Raw genomic sequence first — 26,562 nt, forward strand, 5'->3', positions numbered from 1 at the left:
CAGTGTAAACTTTTTATATAATATCAGTCTTTTTCTTCAACGCCAATGATCCAATTTTGACCAAACTTACCAAAGTATACTTAGTTGAATGGAATTTACAATGATTAATATTGAAGTGTCCTCCTAGTGGGAGACTGGCCAAAAAGAAGACAAAAAAAGAAGACGGTGGGGGTTATTTAATAACTTGAGAACCATTGAGCCAGACAAAGATGAAATTGTGTAAAAACTAACTGGTATTGAATTGATTGAAATGTCAATAAGTGTAGAGAATCAATGTTTCACAGTAAAATAGTTTTACAATCTATCACTAAGTCAAATGCTGACTGACATTTTCGGTCATTATTTACACACTGAATTGTCAACTGAATTTTCCGTCATTTTTCCAATCATGACAAGGAGCATACAGCATGTGTGACTGGTCAGCAGGGGATGCTCACTTCTCCTTGGCACTTGATCCCATCTCTTTTGATTTAGAGGTCCATGTTTGCTCTGCTCCTGATTTGCATCGTTAATTGTGACTTCTAAGCTTGAATACTGTTTGTTATTTCCATATATTTTATTTTACTTCTCGAAAACAACAGGGAATTATGAGAAATAAGATGCATTAATTCTCAGGCACTGAAAACAACATGTTCAAAGCATGGTCCCTGGGATAAGATTGGGCCACAACAAGGTGTCAAATGTTTGGATAGGTATGTAGGGAAAGTATCCAAAATTCTTCAGCTTAAGAACAGCAGGGTCTTTATTTGTAACAAGTGCATGTATAAAGTAAGAGGCAAGAGACTTTCACAATTGAGGGATCCAAGTTTTATATAGACTTGCAGTTACTGCAGCTATTATTAAAATGAAATACACGAAGTTGCATGGGTCATCTGCAAACATTTTTGAAAAAAAATCTGATTCTTTACATATGTAAACCCAAGATAATATTTAAAAAAGTTGCTTGAGTTTCCCACTGACAGTATCTACATCTATAAATTAATTCCTACAACAATCTGTTGATCCTCAAGCTTCAAACACAAGGCCAACAAGTCAGATGAACCCTGGACCCCTACAAACTTATAAAAAAAAACAACCCAGCTTACTAGTACATGCATAGAAGGAAAAAAAACACAAAAATATACAAATGAAACATATGGAGATGACGAACAGCATTCAAGATCAAAAGTCTACAAAATAAAAAAAAAAGGGGGGGGGGGCAGAGCAAACACGGACCTCCAAAACATTAGATGTGGGATCAGGTGCCATGGAGGAGTGAGCATCCCTTGCCGACCGGTCACACCCGCCGTGTGCTCCTTGTCATGATCGGGAAATAACGAGAAAATCCGTCGTCAATTCAGTGTATAAATAATGGACTATTTAAAATTAGAATGAAAAACGTCAGTCAACATTTTACTCAATGATAAATTTTATATTGCTGACAAGCTGAAGGTCATTGTATCGACCATAAAACTTACGAAAATATTACTTTAATTACCTCGTTTTAGAAATTGTTCATTTGTAGAGCATGCTCGTGCATATCGAATCAACAGATACTGGTACATATTAACTCCGTATACAGTTGTAAGGTACATTGCTGTATAAGTAAGGGAAGTTGAACTAACGAATGACATTCCCATACAGTTATATTGTGTCCCTTTCTAATACTGTAATAGACCCTTTGTATTCTTATGAAGCAGAATTTATTTAAAAGGAAAAAATTCTATATATGAAAAAAGTCTTGTTTTAATGTATTCAATGTATAATGAAGGGATTTTGAACGATTTTAAATAATTTTAAACTGGTTAAAAAAATAAAAACACATTGCTAGATAGCGATAAAAGTGAAATGAACCAAATTCACATGACTTATAACATGTAAAGAGACGGTCATGTTGAACATTAAAAGTTTTTTGAAGAATTATCTGCCCTTGATGAAAAAAAAGAAAATTTTTAATTTCTCCAAATTTCCGCGGTTAATAATATATTTTAATTCATAGTTTATTAAAGAGGGAGTTTATGCATATTTTCACCAAGAGATTTGTTTGAAATTCAAATATTAATTTTTACAATATCTGATAAAAACACGCGCTGCCCATAGACTTCAATGTAAAATTCAAGGTGAAATTAACTGGACAATTATCAAAATTTTGTAAATTCTTTGATGTCCACGTTGCGCACGGTGTTGGTACACATTGACGTTACGTCAAAATAACGTTAAAAAGTCATAACGTTGTTATAACGTTTTGAACCTTATACATGCATTTTTTAGATCTGTAAATGAATTTTATTTTTCAAAAGTATAAAAAAAAAAATAAAAGGGCACATAATGTTAAATGTTTGAACCTTCTTTTATGAAATATTTAGATGTTAATTGATAGATCTAAATCTTAATAATAAAATTTTAATTACTGAAATGCCAAAGGCACTCAGTGAATATTCCTCTTTCTATTTTTCTCACTTGTCTGTCTTATAAGGAGAAAATATAGAAGTAGTATTCCCTTTCAACCTACTTCAATATTTTTTTTCAGTTAGGTCATTACAAGTCTTTTATTTCTATATAGCGTCCGCATGCGCTTTGGGTGTATAGAGAAAAAATGAGAGTTTTTATGCCTCCTACGTTTCAAAGGAACTGGTGTTATTTTGAATTTAAAAAAAATAAGTATCAATTTAGTATATTGAGGGGATGAAAAAAAGAGGGATGGAGACGTTTCACCATTGACAATTGAAAATCTGTTTTATCACAAAAATTATAAAATCTTTTTACTATTTTTGGTGAAAGAAGTGGGGGGGGGGGGGGGCTCTTGTAATGCATACTTCGTTTAGAAAGTAATTTTTTTTGGAACGATATCATTTCGGGGTTTTCATAATTTTTTCCTTTGGAACATGTACACATGATAATAAAGTGTAATGAATATAGTTTGTGAAAAACAATCTCCAACAAGCTCCGGGGTTGAATATCGGGGGTGGGATGGCGGGTGGTTCCTGCATGTCCACAAGTACCTGTGAGCTGGTCCTATGGACCTGCATGAAAAAAGCCACGGCGATAATAATTTGACGCTCCCGACGTCATATGTACGCATTGTGTAAAATGACGTTTTTTGTACCTGTGACAAAATGGCTACACTTTTATTGATGCTTGCATTTATTTCATGTAGACCATTACTGTAAAGATTGTGTAATAAGAAAATGCAGCATTAAATGTTCTTTCGAGCTACATACATGATTGCTTTATATCTTACATTAATTTATATATTTTTGATGTGTTACTAAGATACATTTTGTAACAATAGAGTGACTCGTGCGTGCGTAACAAAATGGCTACACTTAAGAAAACCTTCCTAATATTTACGTTGGAAAAGTATTATAAAATGTATCAATTCAATTAATCTAAGAAATATATGTACTAAAAGATTATTCACCAAAATTAATATTTGTCTGGGATTTATGTCTAGTACACATCTCCATTTCGGCTATTGTCTGTGTAAGGAAACGATTTCTTACTGTTAGACATTTTACTTACGCACTGTAGATCCAGTCTAAATTCAAGAAATTGATAGAATGATGTTAAAAACTCAACAATATCTTAAAAGATGCATATATCTGATTGTACCCCCTAAATTTCATTTAATTCAGAGAATTGTAAGTGCAATTTTTCATACCTTTTAGTTGCGCGAACAATAATTGATGTAACGTCGGACAGGGGTATTTCGCCGTAAATGACCAATACTGAGTAACGCCCCATCATAGTTCAAATAATTTTGAATTTTTCAGAAGAAAATTTTAAGAATTATTCGTTACTTTAGATAACATAAATGATTTTATTTTCAATTTTAAGTAAATATGACATCGCGAAACCGCTAATTTCTTTGCGACATAAAGAGTTAGATATTATAGTACCAACACCGTGCGCAACGTCGGATCATTTTTATTGGATAACATCTTCAAAATACTACCATGATTAAAAATATCGAACCATTCAATTTTTAGGTACAAAATATGGTCATTATACATTGAATACCTTAAATTGACCTTCAGTTTAAAATTTAGATATATCTAAGGTGGATAATAATTGATCTTTTTTTTTATTCCCTTGTTTCGAAATGTTTCATATTGAGCTCGAAATTAAAAGACACCAGAGTTTGACATATGTGTATCAATTTGAATGATTACTGTGGAAAGACATTGATGATAATCAACTAAACTTAATAATAATTTTGATAACTTTTGATTTCTATTGTCAACTTCCCTCATTTATGTTGAAAAAAACTAGTATATATACCATTGTCACGTGCATTTGTAGTTTACTAGTATGTCTCCCAATTGATTCGATACGCAAGAGCATACTCTACATATACAAAAAATTTTTAAATAGGCTATCGAAGATAAGTTCATCGTCTGAAGTCTACATTTCGCCAAACTGAGTTCTTTGCCAGTCGATACAACGATTTTGCTGATACAATATTTCTATTTCTAATTTTTCTCTCTGTGATAACTCTTTGAAAGTTAGCGGAGTTAATTTCTTGATAATTCTACCGGAATGTAAATTAGGCAGGTCAATAGGTCAGGAGCTAAGGAGGCCTAATATGCATGCAAATCTCGTGCGCATCTGTCTCTGAGTCTGACGCTAAGGAGGCCACATATGCATGAAAATCTCGTGCGGCTGTCGTTGTGTTTGACGTCAGTGGGCGAGGACTATTGAAATTGGGATGGGAATCCTCGTGTAATATAAATTTATGTCCTCATTTTTAAAGTCTAAATCTACAATTTTATTTCACAATGAAATGAAAATATAAGGAATCACTGCCTAGTTAGTATACACAGGCACCTGACGTTACTTATTTATCTTTTAATAAAAAAAATATACCCCTACCTTATAGGGTAAGGGTATTTTTTTTTTATCAAAAGATAAATAAGTAACGTCAGGTGCCTGTGTTAGTATAGCATGCCAGGGACATCAATTCGCCCGTTATACATAAATTATCCCATGTTTCCCACTATTGTTGATGCCCTGGCATACTATACTAACTAGACAGTGATTCCTTAAATCTATCGTTAGATCGAATGTAGACTGGCCTCTTTTATCTGTTACAAATTAAAAGGTCAATTTGCCAAACTGCATTTGTCTACATGTACATTTTATTTCCCTTTACCCGATTATGACACACGGTGGGTGTGACTATAGTCTACACGGGATATTTACTCCTCCAAAGCACTCTTTCGGGTAAGCTTTATCGATAAATATTTACATTTCCAATGTCATTGTCCGGGATAAAATTACCAATTGTAAATGTAATTGATTTCCTCATGAATGTTTTGGCGCGGTTCCAAAAAAAACCACGTGCAGGGCGGGACAACACCTAGAGAGAAGCAGGCTTGGAGCCCGTGGATTGGCGGAATCAAAGCATGTAAATAAAAGGAATAACTGTCTTATTTTTCGAATTCATGAAGATGATCAGTGGATTGGCTTGTGTGATAATTTTATGCATAAACGCCTTCGGCGTTTATGCAAATTATCACACAAGCCAATCCATTGATCACTTCATGAATTCGAAAAATAAGACAGTTATTCCTTAAGTATCTTTTGTAATGTAATTTTCAGAACTTACTTTTTTCTGTTCAAAATTTTCACTTAAATTGGTACCATGCCAAACAAATTGAAGTAGTGTTTATAAGCGGCACTTATTTTGTCTTGCAAACCACAAGACACATTAAAGGAGTCAGACCAAAATTTTGACTTTTATTACCGGCCGCCAGGAGGCGGTCGGTTATATGATATGAAAGTTTTAAGTCGCCGTGCGTTTCTGCGGAGTTAGCAATTTGAATAAAAAATATTTAACATTCATGTAATAGAATATTAAGAAAGAGTGTCTGAATGTAAATTAAAAACGCATAATAATCATCAAACTAAAATTTTATGAATAATGGGTTAAATGTTTCATCCAATCCTGATTGACAAATTCCTACGTAACTGAAGTGCGGAGAAATAAGCACACATGTTGGGCATAGTCTAAAGCAAGGACCGCGTTATATGATTGCCTAAACACTTTTTCTACTTCAACAGGATTTGTTGTTTATATAATTTAAAATGACGTGTAAATATAAATACACAATGTACTTTTAATACGGAAAATTTTCAAAATCATGACTTAATCTTAATTTATTATCAGACAGAATATTAGGAGATTTTTCTCCAACAGACAAGGATAAAGCGCGTTTTACAACATGCCAAGCCTTTTCCCGCCACATCTCACACCAAAACAAGACAGAGAAGAAATGTAGTGGTGGATCTAGAGGGAGTTGGGGGTTTCAACATCCTCTGAGCGAGCGAGGAGCCCCATATAGTTGTTACGTTTTATTTAATGTTAAACTATCTCTAGTTAGATAAGTTTAAACGTTAGTTTTAATGGTTAAGTGTTAAAACTACTTAAACATCAAACTTCCGCCAGAGTTCGTTAATAGTACCAATTAAGGATATCAGATCCTCAGCCAGGAAGGATAACTCCAAAAATTAATATTTTAATTGAAATGCATCAAAATGAAGCTTGAAAATGAAATTTTTTCATGCAACAATTTTAATTTTATTCATTTTTGTAAGATTGAAGGCTTTTGGAAGTCTTGGAAAAGGTCTTATAAAAGTTGACTTTTATACCCTATAAAAGGGAAAAAAATTAATATAGTTTTAGAGAAATAAGATTTTCTTGAATCCAGCCTTAGATACTTATGCTTATTAGCATGATATGAAATAAAGAGTGATTTGTGGTGTCTTGCAATGATAGCAAAAGCCTTTTACACTATGTATTATAGAACATATGACAGAAATAGAAGACAAAAAATACCAAATAAGTATAAAAATCATAGCAATTTCTCTGAATGCCTGGATATCTATCGTTTTCTAACCTTAAATATATTTGTTGATCAATTTGTAATTAGAAAATGCATTGCTGATATTCCAATTCGCTTTTTCTGCAAAAATATTGGAGATTTGACATTTTTCCCTATATAATATGATTAAGTTTAATTTTTAACTTTAAAGAAATCATGTGGATAAATTTACATAACTTTATGGATTCAGAGATACTTTTATGAGTACTTTTGATAACTTAACTGCTAATTTTATAAACCTGAGGATCGGACTACCTTAAACTTACTGGGTGCGGGGACGCAGAGGGCTAAGAGTAAGTTGCAATGTACATGTATTATGTACTGAAGAAAATCCTGGGATGTCGCATTCAAATGTTTAATGTCACAGGGATAAAATAATTAACAGATAAATATAATTAAGAATTCAGTTTCTACTTTATTATATGAAAGAATTAATTAATTGGTTTGCGGCCGATTTTTGACGCTTGCGTCAATATGTTTCTTGTAAATTTTTGTTATTATGTTCCCCAAACGAAGTTGGGGAACATATTGTTTTTACTCTGTTTCTTATTATTATTATGTTCCCCAAACGAAGTTGGGGAACATATTGTTTTTACTCTGTTTCTTATTATTATTATTTTTCTTCTTCTTCCTGGGTACTTTTTTGTCCGGGAATGATCTTGTAAACTGTTCATCCGATGAAGGTAAAACCTTTTTAGGGTTAGTAGACATGTTATGTAGAATTGCCTAGTCAAGGTCATTTTGCGCGCACGTGCTTGCAAGAGCGTGCGCGTGCAACACGTGAAATGTCCAATATAATAGATACAGCCGTAACTTTTTTATTTTTTGATGAAATGCTTTGAAATTCATAATTTGATTATTTATTAGTAGTATAGACATGATGACATGGTCAAAATAGCAAGATCTCACGCGCATGCACGTGCGCTTTGTTCTGATTGGCTGAAACTAAAGTCTCTATATCTTTCTTGTTTTTCGACGAAATCCTATGAAATTTTGAACATAGCCATGAATTAATATATCCTACAACATGATATTTAGCATTTGTCATAAAATCACGTGCATGCACGTGCGCTGCAATCTGATTGGCTTAAACTTTAAATACCTATAACTCCCTTGGTTTTCAACCAAACAGGATGGGATTTGTAACATAGATAGATATAATGAACTTCTACAACATGATATGGTCGCCATGCACATGCATACACGTGCGTGTACTTGCGCTGTAATCTGATTGGCTGAAACTTTAAACAGCTATAACTGCTTTGGTTTTCAACCAAACGGAGTGGGATTTAGAACATAGAGAGATGTAATGGACGTCTACAAGAAGATATCGACATCATGCTCATGTATGCACGTGCGTGCACGTGAAATGAGTTAAATCGAAAAAATACACTTGAATGAGCGTGTTTTTAAATACTTTTGGATTAACACTTTAATATTTAGTATATTAAAATGTATAGATTGTGTAGACAAGATGATATGGTCATTATGCACATGCATTCACATGCGCACGCGTGCAATGCTAAAATTTGAATGAATTTAGCGTTGTTAAAGTCTCAAATGCATAGATTTTGTCCTATTTAATTAAGCTTACAAGGAATATGGCACCAAAAGGGAGTTGGGGAGCGTTTGGGGAACATCTGTAACGGTCCCCGTTACAATTAGCACTAGTTATTATTATTTTTTTTCTTATTTCTTCTCCGGTACTTTTTTTGTCCGCGAGTGTTCTCAGAAACTGTTCACCCAACTGAGCTAAAACCTTTTTAGGGTTAATAGGTGTGTAGTGTAGGTGTGCGGAACGAAGGTCATTTTGCGCGCATACGCCTGCACGTGCGTGCGCGTGCAACACGTGAAATGACTAATATACTTAATAAAGCCATAACTTTTATATTTTTTAATGAATTGCTTTGAAACTTATTATATAAGGATATATTAGAAGTGTAGATAATATGACACTGTCAAATTAGCACGAATTCACACGCATGCACGTGCGCTTCGCTCTGATTGGCTGAAACAAAAATCTCAATATCTTTTTTGTTTTTTGACGAAATGCTTTGAAATTTAGAACATAGTCATGTATTAAAATATCCTACAACATGATATATAAAAATTTTCATAAAATCACGTGCATGCGCATGCGCGTCAATCTGATTGGCTGAAACTTTAAATGGCTTTATCTCCTTTGTTTTTTGATGAAATGCTTTGAAATTTAAAACATAGTCATGTATTAAAATATCCTACAACATGATATATAAAAATTTTCATGAAATCATGTGCATGCGCATGCGCGTCAATCTGATTGGCTGAAACTTTAAATGGCTTTATCTCCTTTGTTTTTTGATGAAATGCTTTGAAATTTAAATCATAGTCATGTATTAGGATATCCTGCAATATGATATACAAAAAAATTCAAGAAATTACGCGCATGCACGTGTGCTGCAATCTGATTGGCTGAAACTTGAAATGGCTATATCTCCTTTGTTTTTTGACGAAATGTTTTGAAATTTAATACATAGTCATTCATTAGGATGTCCTACAACACAATATAGTAAAAAATCATGAATCCACGGGCATGCACGTGTGCTGCAGTCTGATTGGCTGAAACTTGAAATGGCTATAACTCCCTTGTTTTTCAACCAAACAGGATGGGATTTAGAATATAGATAGATATAAGGGACTCCTACAAGATGGTATGGTCATCATGCACGTGCATGCACGTGCGTGCATTTAGAACGAGTGATATTAAAAATACACTTGAATGAGTGATTTTTAATACTTTTGAACTGAATCCTTTCATATATAGTATATTAAAATATATAGATAGTGTAAAAAGATGATATAGTCATTACGCACCTGCATTCACATGCGCGCGGGTGCAATGCTAAAATTTGAAAATAATTGGTATCCTCCTGGGGAAACGTTGTTAAAGTCGAAAATGCACAGAATTTGTTTTATTTAATGAAGCTTACAGGGAATATGGCACCAAAAGGGAGTTGGGGAGCGTTTGGGGAACATCTGTAACGGTTCCCGTTACAATTAGCACTAGTTTTTCTTCTTCTTCCTGGGTACTTTTTTGTCCGCGAGTGATCTTGTAAACTGTTCACCCGAAGTAGGTAAAACCTTTTTAGGGTTAGTAGACATGTTATGTAGATTTGCGGAATCAAGGTCATTTTGCGCGCACGTGCTTGCAAGAGCGTGCACGTGCAACACGTAAAATGACCAATATAATAGATATGGCCGTAACTTTTCTATTTTTTGATTATATGCTTTGAAACTCATAATATAAATATATAATAGTACTGTACACATGATGACATGATCAAAATAGCAAGATCTCACGCGCATGCACGTGCGCTTCGCTCTGATTGGCTGAAACTAAAGTCTCAATATCTTTCTTGTTTTTTGATGAAATCCTTTGAAATTTTAAACATAGTTATACATTAGGGAGATCTACAGCCTGATATAAAAGAATTATGATAAAAGAATGTGCATGCACGTGTGTTTGCAAGAGCGCGCACGTGCAACACGAGAAATTAAATATAATTGATATAGACGTAACTATTTAAATTTGTGATGAAATGCTTTGAAACTCATAACATAAGGATATATTAGAAGCTTAGACTAGAGGACATGGTCAAAATAGCAAGATCTCACGCGCGTGCACGTGTGCTTTGCACTGATTGGCTGAAACTAAATTCTCAATATCTTTCTTGTTTTTTGACGAAATGCTTTGAAATTTTGAACATAATCATGCATTAGGATATCCTACAATATGATATGAAAAAATTGTCATGAAAACACGCGCATGCACGTGCGCTGCAATCTGATAAGCTTAAACTTTAAATAGCTATAACTCCCTTGTTTTCCAACTAATTGGGATGTGATTTACACCATAGACAGACATAATGGACTCCTACAGGAAGGTTTGGTCATCATGCACATGCATGCACGTGCGTGCACATGCAATGAGTAAAACTAAAAATACACTGGATTTAGCGTATTTTTGAATGCATTTTGATTAAATGTCTTAATATTAGGTACATTAAGAGTGTATTCGATTAAGACAACCCGTGTCGCACTAGTGTTAAATATGCGCATGCTCACTGATTGAACTCGAGTGATCTAAATAAAACATCTCGTGTTGTTTAGTGTTTGTATAAATACGTATGACGGGGAAAACAGTATATTTCCTGTATTTTTGGTCTAATCAGGACAAACAACTGATTAACAAACAATATCAAATAATGAATAGCAGATAATTTTATACAAGACCTCAAAGCTGAATTGATTGTTTAACAAAATGTATTTTTTTTATAGTTATAACATGTATTTTATAGATTATTTATCCTTGCAATATTATTTAACAAGTCAATACCTCCTCTTGTTAAATTAAAAAAAGTAGAATAAGAATGTCTTCACATACATACATGTCAATAGTATTAAGTATAATATTGACGTGCCATTGTGTTTGAAAAGGGGGGGGGGGGGCAAGCCAGAGAAAAAAACCAAACTTCTATTTACTTGGAGGAAGGGGATGTAGGTCCCACTTCCTTCAGTACCAAATGTTATTCATACAAAACGACTAGACCCTTGATTGGCTTTATTGTAACAAATGAGGGAGGCTGTCGGTGGTCTTTCAATGAAGATTTTTTAAACGTAAAGAGATGCTTGGAAAAAGAAGTGTGGGGAGCGCTGTCATCACCTGCTATGTGCTTGTATTCTCTTTCTCCCCCCCCCTCCCCCCCCCGATAAGAATTGGTAAGAAAAGTACCATAGCTGACATTTTTCATTTATATAGTGCAAGTCATAGGATGTGAGAGACAAATACTTTTACAAAAATGTGACGTCGGTTGGAAAGAAAGCTTGAGCTAATGTTTTTTTCATCGTCTTACTTGGCTGTGGATGTTAATTTTGACTTTGTAAAAATAATGTTCAATATTTCAACTAAACGCGTGAAAATGTTCAATAATTATTACGATAGTAATTAAAGGCTGAAAAGGTATTTCTATATACTTATAACATTTATTGTAAACAAAGAAACAGTTGGTTCTGGGGACCCGACCTCCATATTTCTAAGATTTCATTGTACAATGTTAATCATTCTATATCTTTTCAAGAAGAATAAAATTGCAGAATTAATTTGGGTCCTAGGTGTAAGTTCTTTTGTAAAACGGGCCCCCTGATTTTAAAATTGTCTATTCGATTCATATTGATTCACTAAAATTATTTTTTTTTTAGATTTAACAATTGTAACATAGAAATGTTGTGTTAATTACCTTATGAAGTTTAATTACTATTATTAATAATTCAGTTTTAAGATAATTACAGGATCAAATGCGAGAGCAGTTTCAGTTAATCCAGTCAATCTAACTCAAAAACACCCAAACTTCAATCAAATTGCAACAGAAATGATTCCAGTGGAATTTTGTTATTTATAATGTGCCTTTGATTTATCAAAACTCTAGAAAAATATATTTTTTTTTTCGATTACCAAAAAACCCAATATTTGTTCGAGAATGCGAATAAATCTCCTTTTGATCAGACATTCTATTTATGCATAAAAAAGTTTTGCTAGGAATATTATCTTAATATTTTTTGACAGTCATGCAGGAATGCGTCTGCAAACTGAAACCGGTGATTATTTCATTAGTTGCTATGGACCTCTGTTCCCATGGCAACAGAAATGATAAAAATATCAAACCTTTCCAGTTCCTTAGTACGGCTTTGTGCAGGGACAAAAATATATAGCTATAGTAGGAATGAATTAGTATATAGCATTAATTTGTTAGCGAGGACCTAAATTAATTTTTAAAAAGTTATACGGGATAATGTAAGCGCAGACATCCGATATTCTTTTTCCAGGGGGGGGGGGGCATCAAATCTCACAGATGTTAAGTCTCAGAATTTTTTGACAAGCAAAAATAAATAAACAAAACAAACAAGTTATAAGAATTCAAAATTAATAAATAAAAATAAATTTATTACAAGAGATATGCGATTTTATCGGCATACCCCGCGCAGTACTAGTATATCACATTTTTTTTTTGGGGGGGGGGGGGATATGTTTTGTGATTCGGAGGCCTTAAGGCCGGTATTTAGGTGCATATCACAAAGTCCAGAAATTATTTGCGATTTTATTCTTCTTGAAAATAATTTAGAATGCTTAATGGTTAACAATTTTCAAAACAATTAAATTTCAAAAATTTATAATCAACATAAGTTTTTGGTTTTAGTCTATGTCTAAGGGGATCTAGAGGTTAGGCCAATAATTATAGGCTGACAAAAAAACTGGATTAATTTCTTTATTTAAAAAAAAAAGTGTAAAAAAACTGTCAATGATAAAACAACAGTAATTTTAAGAGGTTGACCTAAAAACCAAAAAAAAATAAAAAGGGGGTGTCAAAATTGTATTGCAGACTTTTTTCATTGACGTTGTAAATTTTTAATACAAACACTGACATATTTATGCAGAAACTGTTTTCGCATTCACAATGCGACTTCACTTCCCGCCATTTTTTTACCTGTTACTCCAGGTAAACTGAGGAGTATACTCGCGTAACACGGGTTGATCACCCGTGTCGAAGATAGGTTGTTTTATTTACAACTCTAGTGACTCGTGTAACCCGTGTCGCTTAATCGAATATACCCTAAAGTAATTGATAGTGTAGATAAAATGATATGGTCGTTTTTCATAAGTTTGCACATGCGCTCACGTGCAATGCGAAAATTTGCGATATACTTGGTATACTTAGGGAAAACGTTGTTAATGTCTAAGATGCATAGAGTTTGCCTTATTAGATGAAGCTTAGAGGGAATGAGGCACCAAAAGGAAGTTGGGGAGCGTTTGGGGAACATCTGTAACGGTTCCCGTTACAATCAGCACTAGTTATTATTTTTTTTCAACATAAACATATCAAGTTATATATAGAGCCCATCGGAACAGGAACATATTTAATTTGCTTGTGTTATATTAATCGATTTTATAAGTGCCAGTCAAAAAGGAAAAATTTAGTCATAAACATATGATGTAGTGTCTCCATCTAAAAATTGACGGATGATAATTTATAATGTAATGGTGACCCATGTCCTTGTATAGACCAAACGTGTGGGGAGTGGTTTCCAGACATAAAAGATGAAAAACTAGGATTACAGGTCTTACATAACTAGGCTACAGTTATATATAGTTACGTGTTCACTTGAAGAATTTAAAATATTCATGTGAAGGTTCACTGATTGTATACTAAAATCTTCTTTTATTGACTGTTATTATTCACACTGGGACTTTTCGCTCTGTTAATTTTTTTTAACAGAATATTTTTTTATTGTAGCACGAATGGCTTATCACTGAATGAATGAAAAAAGATTTAGCCGCAGGATTTGTTTCCGGAGACCAATGACCAAAACATTTGTATTAGGTATCATTGTTTAATGACCCTGTCGTCTGCGCCGGAATAATATTGCAGACGACATGTGGAATGCAAATTGACTGGAGGTTACGAAATATATCGGTAAGTCTAAAAGTAATCTAAATAGTTTTTTTCATGTGCCATTTTTTCATATTTTTAACGAATGCAAATCTAGAACACGGGTAAAATCTCTATGTCCAAAACAGACCTGTTCAATATGCATATTTTTCTCTTTTACCGATATATGAAGCTATCAAACCTTTGTTTTAAGATACTAGTAAATCACATTGTTTATTGAAGCACAATAATGAATAAAACGTTGAATTAATTTAGATATTTTAGTCTTCAGGTAAAAATGCGTTTTTTACTCTATTTTAACTTCATTTTTATGCTTTTTGAAAGTCTCTTTTATTTTTTGTGTAACTACTATAGTTGGTATTGTCAGAAAACATTTTTCTACAAAGGACTTGAAGAAATGTGATAATTGATTGAAGAAAAAATTTAGTTGTTCGTGAGACAGCAATTATATCTTAAGCCCCAGGGCCGAGCAGTCCGGTGTTCGTGTATTTTTCTAAGGAAAAAATATGTTCACATTAAATTTATGTTTTTCTTTGCAATTCAAAAATCCCCTCGGATTGTACTTTGCTCAACGCTGTGTAAAATCGAAAGTGTGAGACCTTTTCCATTTTATTTATAAACAAAAGAAATGATCGAAGTAATGCGTTTATTAAAGATTTCACCTTGAAATACAAACTTTTAAGATGCTATTTTACTTACACAAACATTCAAATTTTCATTTTTAAAAATACATTCTCATTTCACTGATGATTCAATAAATTGTTTACAGATTAACAATCTTCAAATCTTATAGGTGAACGTATATTGCCCCAATTCCTAAACGAAAAGGTTTTACATACCAGAGCGGATCAGACGGCGGTCATAGAAAGCAACACTATTTACATTCATGACCACCTATATTTTTAAAAGCCCCGCTATTAACACGTCTGTGGCCAACAGGTGGTTGCCCTATGTTGGGAAGACCTCCTGCGTCTTGTCCATGTCAGAAACTAGAGCATTTTTCTAAAATTGTATAAAGTATCACTTTCGGATGATGTAACACTTCAAAATGTGGTTCAACGTATTTAAAAAGTAGTTCATAGTAAATGTATCTTCTTGAATAGGGGCAAGAGGATCTAGAAGAAATAGCTTCCAGGTATTTGAGCTCTGACCTTGTTTGCCCCCTGGTCCTCATGACCGGGAGTCGACCTAGCACGGGGGTTTAATTGCACTCTCATAAAACCACATCGAAGTTCCTTTTTATTCTGTCATCATAATGGTGCACTAAATTTTACCGACTGTGAAAGGAATATGAAATCAAAAGATACCGCATTTGAACTCTATCCCACACAAAGATGGCTTCTTTCGGTTAAAAGTTGAAGCTGTCTGATCAAGTTATGAGTATATAATGGTTAAAAAGGAATTATTATTTTTTTTAGAAAAAAAAGTTTTTTTCCCTTGCCGATTAGCGTCCGCGTGGGATATTAAGTGACTCAGCATTTTAATTGGACAAGGTTGTAGTTTCCAATACTATCTCACTATCTGCTTAGGATTCACATAACTAGGTAGGCCAAGTATTGTTGCTTTATAGAATATGAATTGCATGATTCTTATATACATCTAGTAAAGGAAACGACCAATAATATTTTTCGGTGTTTTTATTCTTTATTATTAATTTTTTAAAGAAAAGATATATGCAAATAGTTTCAATTCAGGCCCAAGGAATATTTTTTTTCATGTTCCTACACTTTTTTGGAGATATATTTATGCAATGTCGAGTCATTCATGCAGTAGCTCCACTAAAACATATTTATGCCTAACCTTGATAAATACATATCAAACATAAGTCGGAAATTTACTTTTTACGGTATACAGGTACTGACGGCGGACGGCGAAGAGAGGAGTTGAAAATGATCCCAGAATGAGCAGAAAGAAGGTAACATTATCAAAAATACCTTTTTCCTCATTTAGTGATCTTAATAGATTCTTAAAGTCCGTTGATACTTTGATAAGAGAACTAAACTTTAATGGCATTATTGCCTTAATGTCTACTATTTTTTCATATTAAATAAAAAAAAATTAAAAATCCTTTGTGTATACTTTTACCAAGCGAGCTTTGTTTTAACTGTTGTATTTTACCTATAAAATTATTTAAATACATAAGAAGCATAGGCATAAGAGCAAAATTTTACATAAGAATGTAGAGGGCTGAAGAACCTGAATTTCTCTCTGTAAGAATCTGGTGCAGTCTGAAGTTAAGAGTTAGCAATAATATTACAGAAAATGATGATTCATGCCTTTGGTCTGGTTTAAGACTTGTTTTTCCATCTTTCAATTTAAATTTAAACACCTTAAATATAAAATGTAATTCCAGTATTAATATTTTAGTTATAGTTATTAGCTCAAGTGAGCTTTTCTGATCACACATTGTCCGCCGTCCGTCCGTCTGTAAACTTTTCAGATTTTATATTATATATGTGGAAGGATCCTGGGGTAGTGTAGATTCTACATTTTCCAAATAGTGACCCCTGGGGTAGGGTGGGGTCACGCATACGATAGCTTATATATTTTGGAAATCTTGTAAAGAATACATGGCCAAAGTTACTCAGGTGAGTGATGTGGCCCATCGACCTCTTGTTAATTTAGTTATCATTATTTTATGAATATTTATAGATTCCGCAATTCTGATACAGAAAAATGTTTTCTTTTGTCGTTTATTAGGAGAAAAAATTTTAACAACTCGCAGCCCCTCCCCCCGCCAATCGTTTATAGGTTTGATTCTTTCTACAAATTGGTTCATAAATTAACGTTAAAACCATCAAAAACCATAATATCAATGCATAATTTGTTTTATTCAAATTGCAATTCTTATAGTTGTATAGCACTAAATGTGTTAATGTATCACGCAGATGTTTTCCTACCTCATTTACACTTAGTGGAACTTATACATGATTTGTCTTAATCATAAATTTGTATTATTTGTAAGTTTTACATCGATTACATTTCTCTCTCTTTGCCTTTTTATGATTACAAGATGTACATGTAACAACGACTTACAAAAGTAGGAATACGACTCACCTTTTCGTGATAACTAATTTTATTTCGATATTGCGACTCTATTAAGTTCTAGGAAATAGTAACGACTTCATTAGTCCTATTAACGGTTTCTTATCTCGTTATTATGACTTCTTCTTAATAAATTCCGCTTTTTGAGTAGCTGAACCGACTTTCTGAAGTCGTAGAAAAAGAGACTTTTTAAAGCACTATTTCCGATCCCTGAAATCCATAATCACATTGCCCTTTTTATACATTACATGTAATAATGACTTTTGAAAATGTTATTTATATTTTTTTCCATCTAATTATAAATAAAGGTACTTAAAAGTTTTGATGAAACATATGGAGATAACGAACAGTATTCAAATCAAAAGTCCATAAAACAATACAGACCAGGAGCAGAGCAAACACGGACCTCCAAAACATCGGAGGTAGGATCATGTTCTATGGAGGAGTAAGCATCACCTATCGACCGGTCACACCCGCCGTGTGCTCCTTGTCATGATCGGGGAATAACGGGAAATAATTCGTCGTCAATTCAGTGTATAAATAATGGACTAACAATAAGTATGAAAAACGTCAGACGGCATTTGACTCAATGATAAATTGTATTTGCTGATAACGTCATTGCATGGACCATAGAACTTACGAAATAATGAATTTAAACTAGACAGCTGAAATTCTTGTTTCATCAACTTGTTTGTCAATGATTTATCTCGTTTTAGAAATTGTTCATGCGTAGAGCATGCTCTTGTGTATCGAAACAACTAAGGTATATTGCTGCATAAGTAAGGGAAGTTGACGATAGAAAAATTAAAATCATCACATTTATTATCCATTCTTCACTCTGTCTGATCTGAAAAGACTTGTTGTAAATGAATTCTATATATTGTTATTATACATTTAAAAAAAATACACATGTATGAAGATAAAATTTTTATTCATGTGATTTATGGACCAGAAAACCCCTTAATCGATAATGAATGTATACATTAGTGTTCCTTAATACCAGAACTGTTGTCGCGCCACCTTCCAGTGTATCTGATGAAGGCAGTCAGGAGGATAGGTTAACGTGTCAGTGTTTTATATGTATTTTATATGGCGGTCACTATGTCTCAACAGTACTCACTGAGTGGTCAGTTGGTGGCCACGGACACTAAGAAGAATCTGAGTATCGACACAACGCACCTGCCAAACCAGCAAACCAAGGAGGAGATCGCACTAGACAAAGTAAGTAATAGGGGATCAAGAGTGTTTTACTTAATTTGATTTAATCAATTCATACTTTAGTCTCGAGGTAGTAAAGATTGCTATATACACCCTGTATTGCATTTTTAATAGCGGGATTAAAATTTATTTAAAATTTACTTAAAGGTTTTTGTGAAATGGAATTTAATGGTAAAGCAGCATGTTCTCCTAATTAACATTACTATTTTGTATCATTTTGATTTATTATCTAACTTAAATAGTTTTATATCAAGTATCCTGATTTTAGTTTAAGCTGAGAATACAGGACTTGATAAAGCCAGACCATGATGACTTTTACCTACATAAATGGCTCAAAGGTAGGACTCCCGTTTTGTGTTGCAAAAGTAAAGCATATAATTCAATGTCTTGTCTATTTTTTTCTGAAATCCACGTATACTACGTTTATAAATCAGAGATCTATTAATTTACAGCAAGGTGTTATGATGTGGATAAGGCGGAGAAGATGTTCAGAACGGTATGATTGAATTTTGCTGATCAGTACGAATCTATAAAAGTGTATTTCTAATTAAATTAATGGGCTTCATCATCCTAATGCTTTCTTGATGAAATCCTGCAAATTAACAACGCAACAGAAGTTTACTGTTGTCATGGAACCGATGTCCATTTTACAAAAAATATACGGAATGAAATAACACCGAATTCATTTTGGTTAATGCTATATATTCTTTGGTGAAGTAACGTTGATGTTTTTTTTATTTCAGAGTATGGCATTCCGAGAAAAAATGAAAGTTGACACAATTTTAGAGGACTACAAGCAACCAGAGGTTTGAAATGTTCATAGTTTTAAAAAATTAAATTTATTATCAAAAAATGAAATGATTTGGTTTACACCGATTTTTGATGACGTTATACAGTTATGGACTTATAATTTTGATTCCAACATGGCCTTAAAATAGGAAGAAGGCAATGTTCAATCAAATGGTTCAGGCTCATTTTACTGGGAGTACACGTGCTGGTTTCTTTTGATAGGTGCTCTGTAAGTACCTGACGGGAGGGTTAGAACATGTGTTGGATTCTGTTGACAGGTGCTCTGTAAGTACTTGACGGGAGGGTTAGAACATGTGTTGGATTCTGTTGACAGGTGCTCTGTAAGTACCTGACGGGAGGGTTAGAACATGTGTTGGATTCTGTTGACAGGTGCTCTGTAAGTACCTGACGGGAGGGTTAGTACACGTGTTGTTTTCTGTTGACAGGTGCTCTGTAATTACCTGACGGGAGGGTCAGTACACGTGTTGGTTTCTGTTGACAGGTGCTTTGTAAGTACCTGACGGGAGGGTTAGAACATGTGTTGGATTCTGTTGACAGGTGCTCTGTAAGTACCTAACGGGAGGGTTAGTACATGTGTTGGATTCTGTTCACAGGTGCTCTGTAAGTACCTGACGGGAGGGTTAGAACATGTGTTGGTTTCTGTTGACAGGTGCTCTGTAATTACCTGAAGGAGGGTTAGTACACGTGTTGGTTTCTGTTGACAGGTGCTTTGTAAGTACCTGACGGGAGGATTAGAACACGTGTTGGTTTCTTTTGACAGGTGCTCTGTAAGTACTGACGGGAGGGTTAGTACACGTGTTGGTTTCTTTTGACAGGTGCTCTGTAAGTACCTGACGGGAGGTTTAGTACGTGTGTTGGTTTCTGTTGACAGGTGCTCTGTAAGTACCTGACGGGAGGGTTCTGTGGCCATGCCAAGGACGGGTCCCCAGTCCGTGTAGAACCATACGGACGACTAGACATGAAGGGCCTTATGTGTTCTGTGAGAAAATCAGACTTAGAGAAGGCTAAAATACAACAGTGCGAGGGCACTGTCCGTGACTGGCAAGAGGAAAGTAAAAAGGTAAGGGCAATATCTATATCACTAATGATAATTACAGATCACTTCTTATTGACGAGAACCTCACTTTGGCGTTATTACGCGAAAATTTCATTCTTTTCATCTGCAAATTTTGTATGCTTTAAGTCTAGAAACATTTTCTTACATGTAAATGCATTTCCCGAATTTTCGAAAATGTCTTGTTTGTATAAAACTATATAACCGAATAACCAATAACTATCTCGAAGACATAAGGCGTTACAAAAATTAAGCGAAATGGAGTATCTTGGAGGGGTTGTTAAAAAGTGGGTAACGTTGACCTTGTGGTTTGTATTACCTGTGAACACAATATTTCTCACACGAGTAAGCGATACTCTGGAAAAGCCCAACAATTTAAAGTACGAGTATTATAATATATGTGTATAAGGAATAGCTTCAAAAGAAGGTTTATACACAATAATGATAGATGCAGTTTAAATATCGAAAGACATACTTAGATTACTAAAAAATGTGTAACAGTGGAGAAAGTACATGGTTAAATTTTAAAATCTGATTTTTTTACGATATTAACTTGCTATTTATCAGGCATTTGTGTTGTACTTATATTTGAGAAAGTCGTGAAGTATTTCCATATTTATCTCGCACGAAAGTATAAGAGGCTTAGCTCTTTACAGCAACACGTGCTTTTTGCACTTATTTGTTGAAAAAGGCAAAAACTTGATCTTAGATAACATGATATTTTTGCCACGCCTTTGGAACTTAAAGATAAGCTCGACTAAAACCCCTGCTTAATACATATTAGACCATTAAAATACTCCTACAGGTCTCAATACAAAGCACAGCAAACCGATTTTAGGATATTATATATCAGGTCATAAAAATATAGGCGTTGTGCTAGATGTGTAACATCTTAAAAAGTTGCCCGCGTGGATCAGTAGTTAGAGCGTCTGCCAAGTAAGAAGTTGATTCTGACGTTGTTGGTTCGATTCCACTGTGGGACGAAGAGACCATATAAACCAAGGTCCCGTGTCGATGTAGTTTCTGACACCAAAAAGATTTATCACTGCTCAATGACTTTGAGTGCCAAAGGGCACAATTTGCAGCTCTCCACCTGCAAGTGGCGGCGTCTGCATACGACTGAAAAATTCTCGAGAGGGATACAAACAAACATCAATTACTATGCAAGATGAATAAAATTAAAAAAAAAAACCAATTACATGTACATAGTATATATTTACTCACTGAGTTGTGTGACAATCGTACATGTATAGTTGTATAGAAAAATAAACCTATGTATAGAGGAAAAGAAGAGAGAAGGTGACCTTAAACTTTATGGATAAAAATTTTCAAGCTAGTAGAAATGAATAAAAATTTGTGATCTCTTTTTTTTTTTTTTTTTTTGAATATTTGTAAATGGATTTGATCATCTTTCCTACTTAGTAACAAACTGAATCAAATTTAAACAATATTGCACAGATCTGTAATTTAAGTCACATGTTTTAAACTGTTGTTGAATAAAGCGTGGCTACCGGGTGGATGGGTTGACAGTTGTGTTTGACATGGCAGGTGTTGGAACCAGGATGCTTTGGCGACCAGGTAAACATTTAAAAAAAAAAACAACAGTGGTTTCCATTTTCTCTAATTTGAATATTTTCTTTGTTCTCTATATATTCTGAGAACTTTAAAAAAAATTATTTCATTTATTCATTACAAGTAATTATTATTAATGGATTTTTAGATAGTAAGATAGCTTTCTATTGCTGTTAACTAAAGCTTAAAAATTTATCAGAACTATAAAATCTTTTTTTCATCTGCTTTACACCATAAAATGTTAGAAGCTCACTCTCCATTGATGCTTTTTCAAATCATTTTGCATACTAATTTTATTTATTTTTTTTTTTTACTATGTTGCAGGTCTCAAAATGTATCTTCACTTGGTCAAAGTTTTAGAAGACAACTATCCAGAGATGATGCGACGTCTACTCATTATAAATGGTATATTTCAAGGACAAAAATATTTGTTCAAGAGAACATTATTTATTAAAAAAGGACAATCACAATGCTATAATTAATAATCCTTTTAACATTTCAGCTCCCGGAATATTTCCACTTTTATATAAGATAGCCCGTCCTTTGATTAGCGAAGATATGAAGCAGAAAATTCATGTTATTGGGAGTGAGTACAAATAAATGTATTGGTCATTTCTTTATTTTCTTTTACACACATCTTTGTAAGCAGGTTATGTATATAGCCTAAAATGATATTTTTCAAGTATAAAAATATCATTATATATTTGATAAATGCTGTTTTGAACACCATGGCATAACGTATACCTGAAAAACATACATTAGGAACTGTTTTCATAGATAAAGATATTGAAAATAGCTATTGTATTTTTTTCATGACCTAGGATTCTTTAAGAATACGTATTTTAAGGCATATTATTACTAAATATTATAAATCATTCATTCTAAAAATATTTTATGGGTGATAATAAAACGTACGTGTTGAAATTATGCTTTATGTAAGGGATTAGTATCTGTGAAGATACAATGTCGCGCGATATATTAAGAAATTGTTAATAGTGCATGGTTTTATGAAGTAGTTGAGTATTTGGATGCCCTTTGTGGCAAGGAATAAAAAGTGGTATTCAATCATACTGGTAATTTATATGAAAGCTGTTAAGAATTATTGACCACAAGTTTAGGGGATAATAAGAAGTACCTGTTAAGGTTTTTTGACACCCCTGTGTAAGGGATAACAAGAATTGCCGACTCTTCCTATTGTAGGTGATTATAAAGAGTATCTGTTAAGGTACATCGATGCTTCTGATCTTCCGGCGTGTTATGGAGGTACTTTAACGGACCCTGATGGAGATCCAACATGCAAGACCATGGTAGGTTATCTCTTAAACTGTTGCGACATACTTCCTTAAAGAAGCCAAGGTTCAGTCTGACTTTTGCTTCAACTATAGATTGCTCAAGAAAAATTGATGTACATTGAGTATGTTGAGCTTACGTTATGGTCATTATAGGAGTGACTGTTTGATATCGAAATTGAAAACACAGACGTCATTTAACATTTATTTTGATATTACCTCTGCTATACCAAAAGGTAAAGTCTTTGCCTGTAGCAAGAGAAAAAAAAAGATTTGCACTGCTTTTATTTCTATCGAATTAATTGTTTACAGTTCCAAGGAGAAATGCAAATGTTTATTCTCACTTTTAGATCTGTTACGGTGGAGATGTGCCAGAAAAATATTTCTTGCAAACCGCGGACTTTCAAGAACAAATGGAGACTGCTACTGTACCTCGGGGAGATAAGCTTACAATAGATGTTCAAGTGAACCGTCCAGGGAGCATACTAAAGTAAACTTAGCTAAAACAAACAGTTAATCAAGTAAATCACAAAAAAAACCCAGTTACCCAGACCTTATCCTCTTTTTCCAAAAGTTCACAAATTATTAATTTCTACTAATTGAAGTAGCATCAGTTTACCTTGACCAGGCTTCCATTCCTGTCTTGCTTTGAGATAAATTAGATCTTTCGTTTTGAAAGTCAGCAATATCTCTACTTTTACATGTTTTGAAAAAGTACAGGTTAATGCATTTCAATCGACATTCATTCGAAATAAACCACCAAATATTTCAGATGGGAATTTAAGACGGAGAACTACGATATAGGATTTGGGGTTCTCTACCAAACTTCCAATGGTACTGTTCCCGTGGTACCTTCATCACGGGTCAGTAGTCACGTGGTCGCAGAAGATGGAAGTTATATCTGTGATAACATTGGAACTTGTAAGTTTGAGCTTTAAGTATGTCTATGATGATTATCTATTTATACACACTATAACTCAATCAGGATAGTAGCACTTTCTTTGTCTAGATACTGCAGAGTACATTAAAAAATTGTACAAATAATTTTACAGTGTTTAAATACTAAATCCAAATATTATTTTGTATTTCAGATAAATTAGAATTCAGTAGTTCTTCTCGACTGTTTAGCACCATTCTTTATTATAATATTAAAGCTTAGCCGAAAGAAAGAGTAGGTTAATAAAAGTAGCAAAAGCATGTATATATCATAAAGACTATGGAAAGCATGATTGTGTCTGGTCATAGTTCATATATTTGTTGCCCTTATGTACTCGTAGCTTTTCATGATTGATTGATTTTTGCTTGTACTTGCATGATGTTGCACGATTCGGGTTGAATAAACAGAAAAAGAACATTTGAGCGAATGATGTTTGTGTGAATTTTCAGATCTGATCTGATTGATAATCCATAAAGAATAAACACAAAATGATTAGATTACGCTATTTAATAGAATCTCGTATTTCTTTCTTTTGTTAGTCACGTGACTTGTTCATTGTCATATGCACACCACTGCGGATTCTTCACCTACAACTTTTGCACAGGACTTCTGCACAGGCCTGTCAGCTTATTAAACCAAACACTTATCTGTAATAAGTTGACTTCTTTCAAAAAGAATACGGCTTCTTGGTCTTCATTAAGAGCAAATCTTTACTTAACAACCCTCTTTCCAGGCCTAAAGCGCTTGGTTCACTACAAATTTCGATGCTTAAAACAGTTTATTCTTAAACATCCTGTCGCTCAAATAGAAATTATTGGAATGTTTTGATAAATGTTTTTCTCATGGCTTAAATAGGGAAATGCCAATTTCTTGCATTCTCAAATGCTTGGGGTGCTTCCTCCAAATAAATAATGCAATGTTATACAGGTAATTCCAAGCATTTTCCCTCGCTCATTTGAAAATATTCATTTGTCTATTGTTTCAAATAAATACAATTTATCAATTGAAAAGTATAAGAACCACAAAAAATCTTACTGTCCTTATATTTTTATGTTATGTTATGTCTTTTCATATTTTTGTGATAAATGTTCAACTTTGAACTAATTCCGATTTTTTTTTCTGTACTGGTATGTATTACTCTCGATCTTTTATGCTTGCTTTCCAGATACGCTTTGCTTTGACAATTCCTTCAGCTGGACAAGAAATAAGACAATATACTACAATACTGAGGTGCTTTATGCAGATGACACACGTATAACAACTGAAATCAACAGCCTGATAGAACAAGGCGACTGGGAGACGCTCTCACAGAAATTCGAAACTACACATCTATAAATGTTTATGTTATAGCGGATGAAATGATAACCTGCTGGGCACTTGTAAAGTGACAGTTGGAAATTATAAAAAAAAAAAAAAAGCACAAACATCTCTGATTTCCTGTATGCAGAAATTTCCTTATAAAAATAACTTTATGTCCATTTCTGGACACTTGCCAAAAACATTGTTGCAATACAACAAACTGTTTTTATTTGATGGAAAATACTTCATTTCAATAAGTCGTAGTTTGTGTAATATCTTACTGACCATGTCAGAATGTCTTCATTCATACAAATGAATGAATTTCTTAAATTGAATTTATTGAATCAAGCATCCAATTCAAATACCGCAAAACTTTTGCCAGTTATATTAAGGAGCTCTTTATGGGGATATTCGATTTCGATTGCTCATATTAAGCAAAGTCCATTAGAGATCCATCTTTTAATTTAGTTCATTATATTGAATGTACAAACTAGTATATGAAAATATAAAATGTTATACAATAACAAAAAAGTTCTTACATATTTTCCTTTTTGTTTTGTAAATGCTGTTAAGTTGTCCTTCAAATTGTATTGTTGTTTGATAAACCATGTTGTCGCTATTTATATTGTAAACTGTGTTTTTGTAAACCGTAGTTGAAATTAAATTTCATTTAGCATACATCGAATATTATTTACTAAGTATATCATTCGATTTTTATTCGTATTTGTATTTATATGACGTTTTGATGACACTAACATGTATATCATGGTTTCTTTTAAAACTTTTTACTGTATTTTAATATTACAATATCGCATACCAATAAGTTGTTTTTCAAATTTCATTAGGTGCTTAACACATTATTTTCTTGAGTAATGTCTTAAATGCCCAGTGTATTTGAAAACAATTTAAGATAAAACGTTATATTTTTTTTACAAAGATTCTTAATGATGTTCATTGAGAATATTCTCTGATTTCTTAAATAAAACAAAAG

At 33.4% G+C, this 26,562-nt stretch overlaps 1 protein-coding gene across 5 annotated transcripts; it reads left to right on the forward strand.

Moving 5' to 3' along the window:
• Positions 1 to 5,095: 5,095 nt before the first annotated feature.
• Positions 5,096 to 26,486, forward strand: LOC134233631 (retinal-binding protein-like). 5 transcript variants are annotated; one of them, XM_062715613.1, is made up of 15 exons: positions 5,096 to 5,202; positions 14,192 to 14,371; positions 16,202 to 16,262; positions 18,506 to 18,613; positions 18,879 to 18,948; positions 19,063 to 19,106; positions 19,354 to 19,416; positions 20,292 to 20,480; positions 21,977 to 22,052; positions 22,371 to 22,451; positions 22,549 to 22,632; positions 23,247 to 23,353; positions 23,686 to 23,825; positions 24,108 to 24,256; positions 25,438 to 26,485. In XM_062715613.1, the coding sequence occupies exons 3-15, from the start codon at positions 16,248 to 16,250 to the stop codon at positions 25,605 to 25,607; spliced, it is 1,296 nt and encodes a 431-aa protein (XP_062571597.1). In that variant the 5' UTR covers positions 5,096 to 5,202; positions 14,192 to 14,371; positions 16,202 to 16,247; the 3' UTR covers positions 25,608 to 26,485. The 5 variants fall into 5 exon arrangements, with proteins under 5 accessions (XP_062571597.1, XP_062571599.1, XP_062571600.1 ...); XM_062715615.1 differs by lacking the exon at positions 5,096 to 5,202 and adding an exon at positions 13,998 to 14,015; XM_062715616.1 differs by lacking the exons at positions 5,096 to 5,202; positions 14,192 to 14,371 and adding an exon at positions 15,772 to 15,891 and having other exon boundaries at positions 25,438 to 26,486.
• The last annotated feature ends 76 nt before the right edge of the window (positions 26,487 to 26,562 follow it).

Source organism: Saccostrea cucullata, unplaced genomic scaffold, assembly GCF_032062105.1.
Source record: "Saccostrea cucullata isolate Sc308-1 unplaced genomic scaffold, CSIRO_AGI_Scuc_v1 ctg174, whole genome shotgun sequence".
In the NCBI taxonomy this organism is placed as follows: domain Eukaryota; kingdom Metazoa; phylum Mollusca; class Bivalvia; order Ostreida; family Ostreidae; genus Saccostrea; species Saccostrea cuccullata.

Bases quoted from the DNA above. Each gene is read 5' to 3' on its own strand.
- LOC134233631 (XM_062715612.1), top strand. From the start codon at position 18,482: ATGGCGGTCACTATGTCTCAACAGTACTCACTGAGTGGTCAGTTGGTG. The intron at 18,949-19,062 runs GTAGGACTCCCG...ATTAATTTACAG, and splicing joins CCTACATAAATGGCTCAAAG to CAAGGTGTTATGATGTGGAT. The intron at 23,354-23,685 runs GTAGGTTATCTC...TCTCACTTTTAG, and splicing joins ATCCAACATGCAAGACCATG to ATCTGTTACGGTGGAGATGT.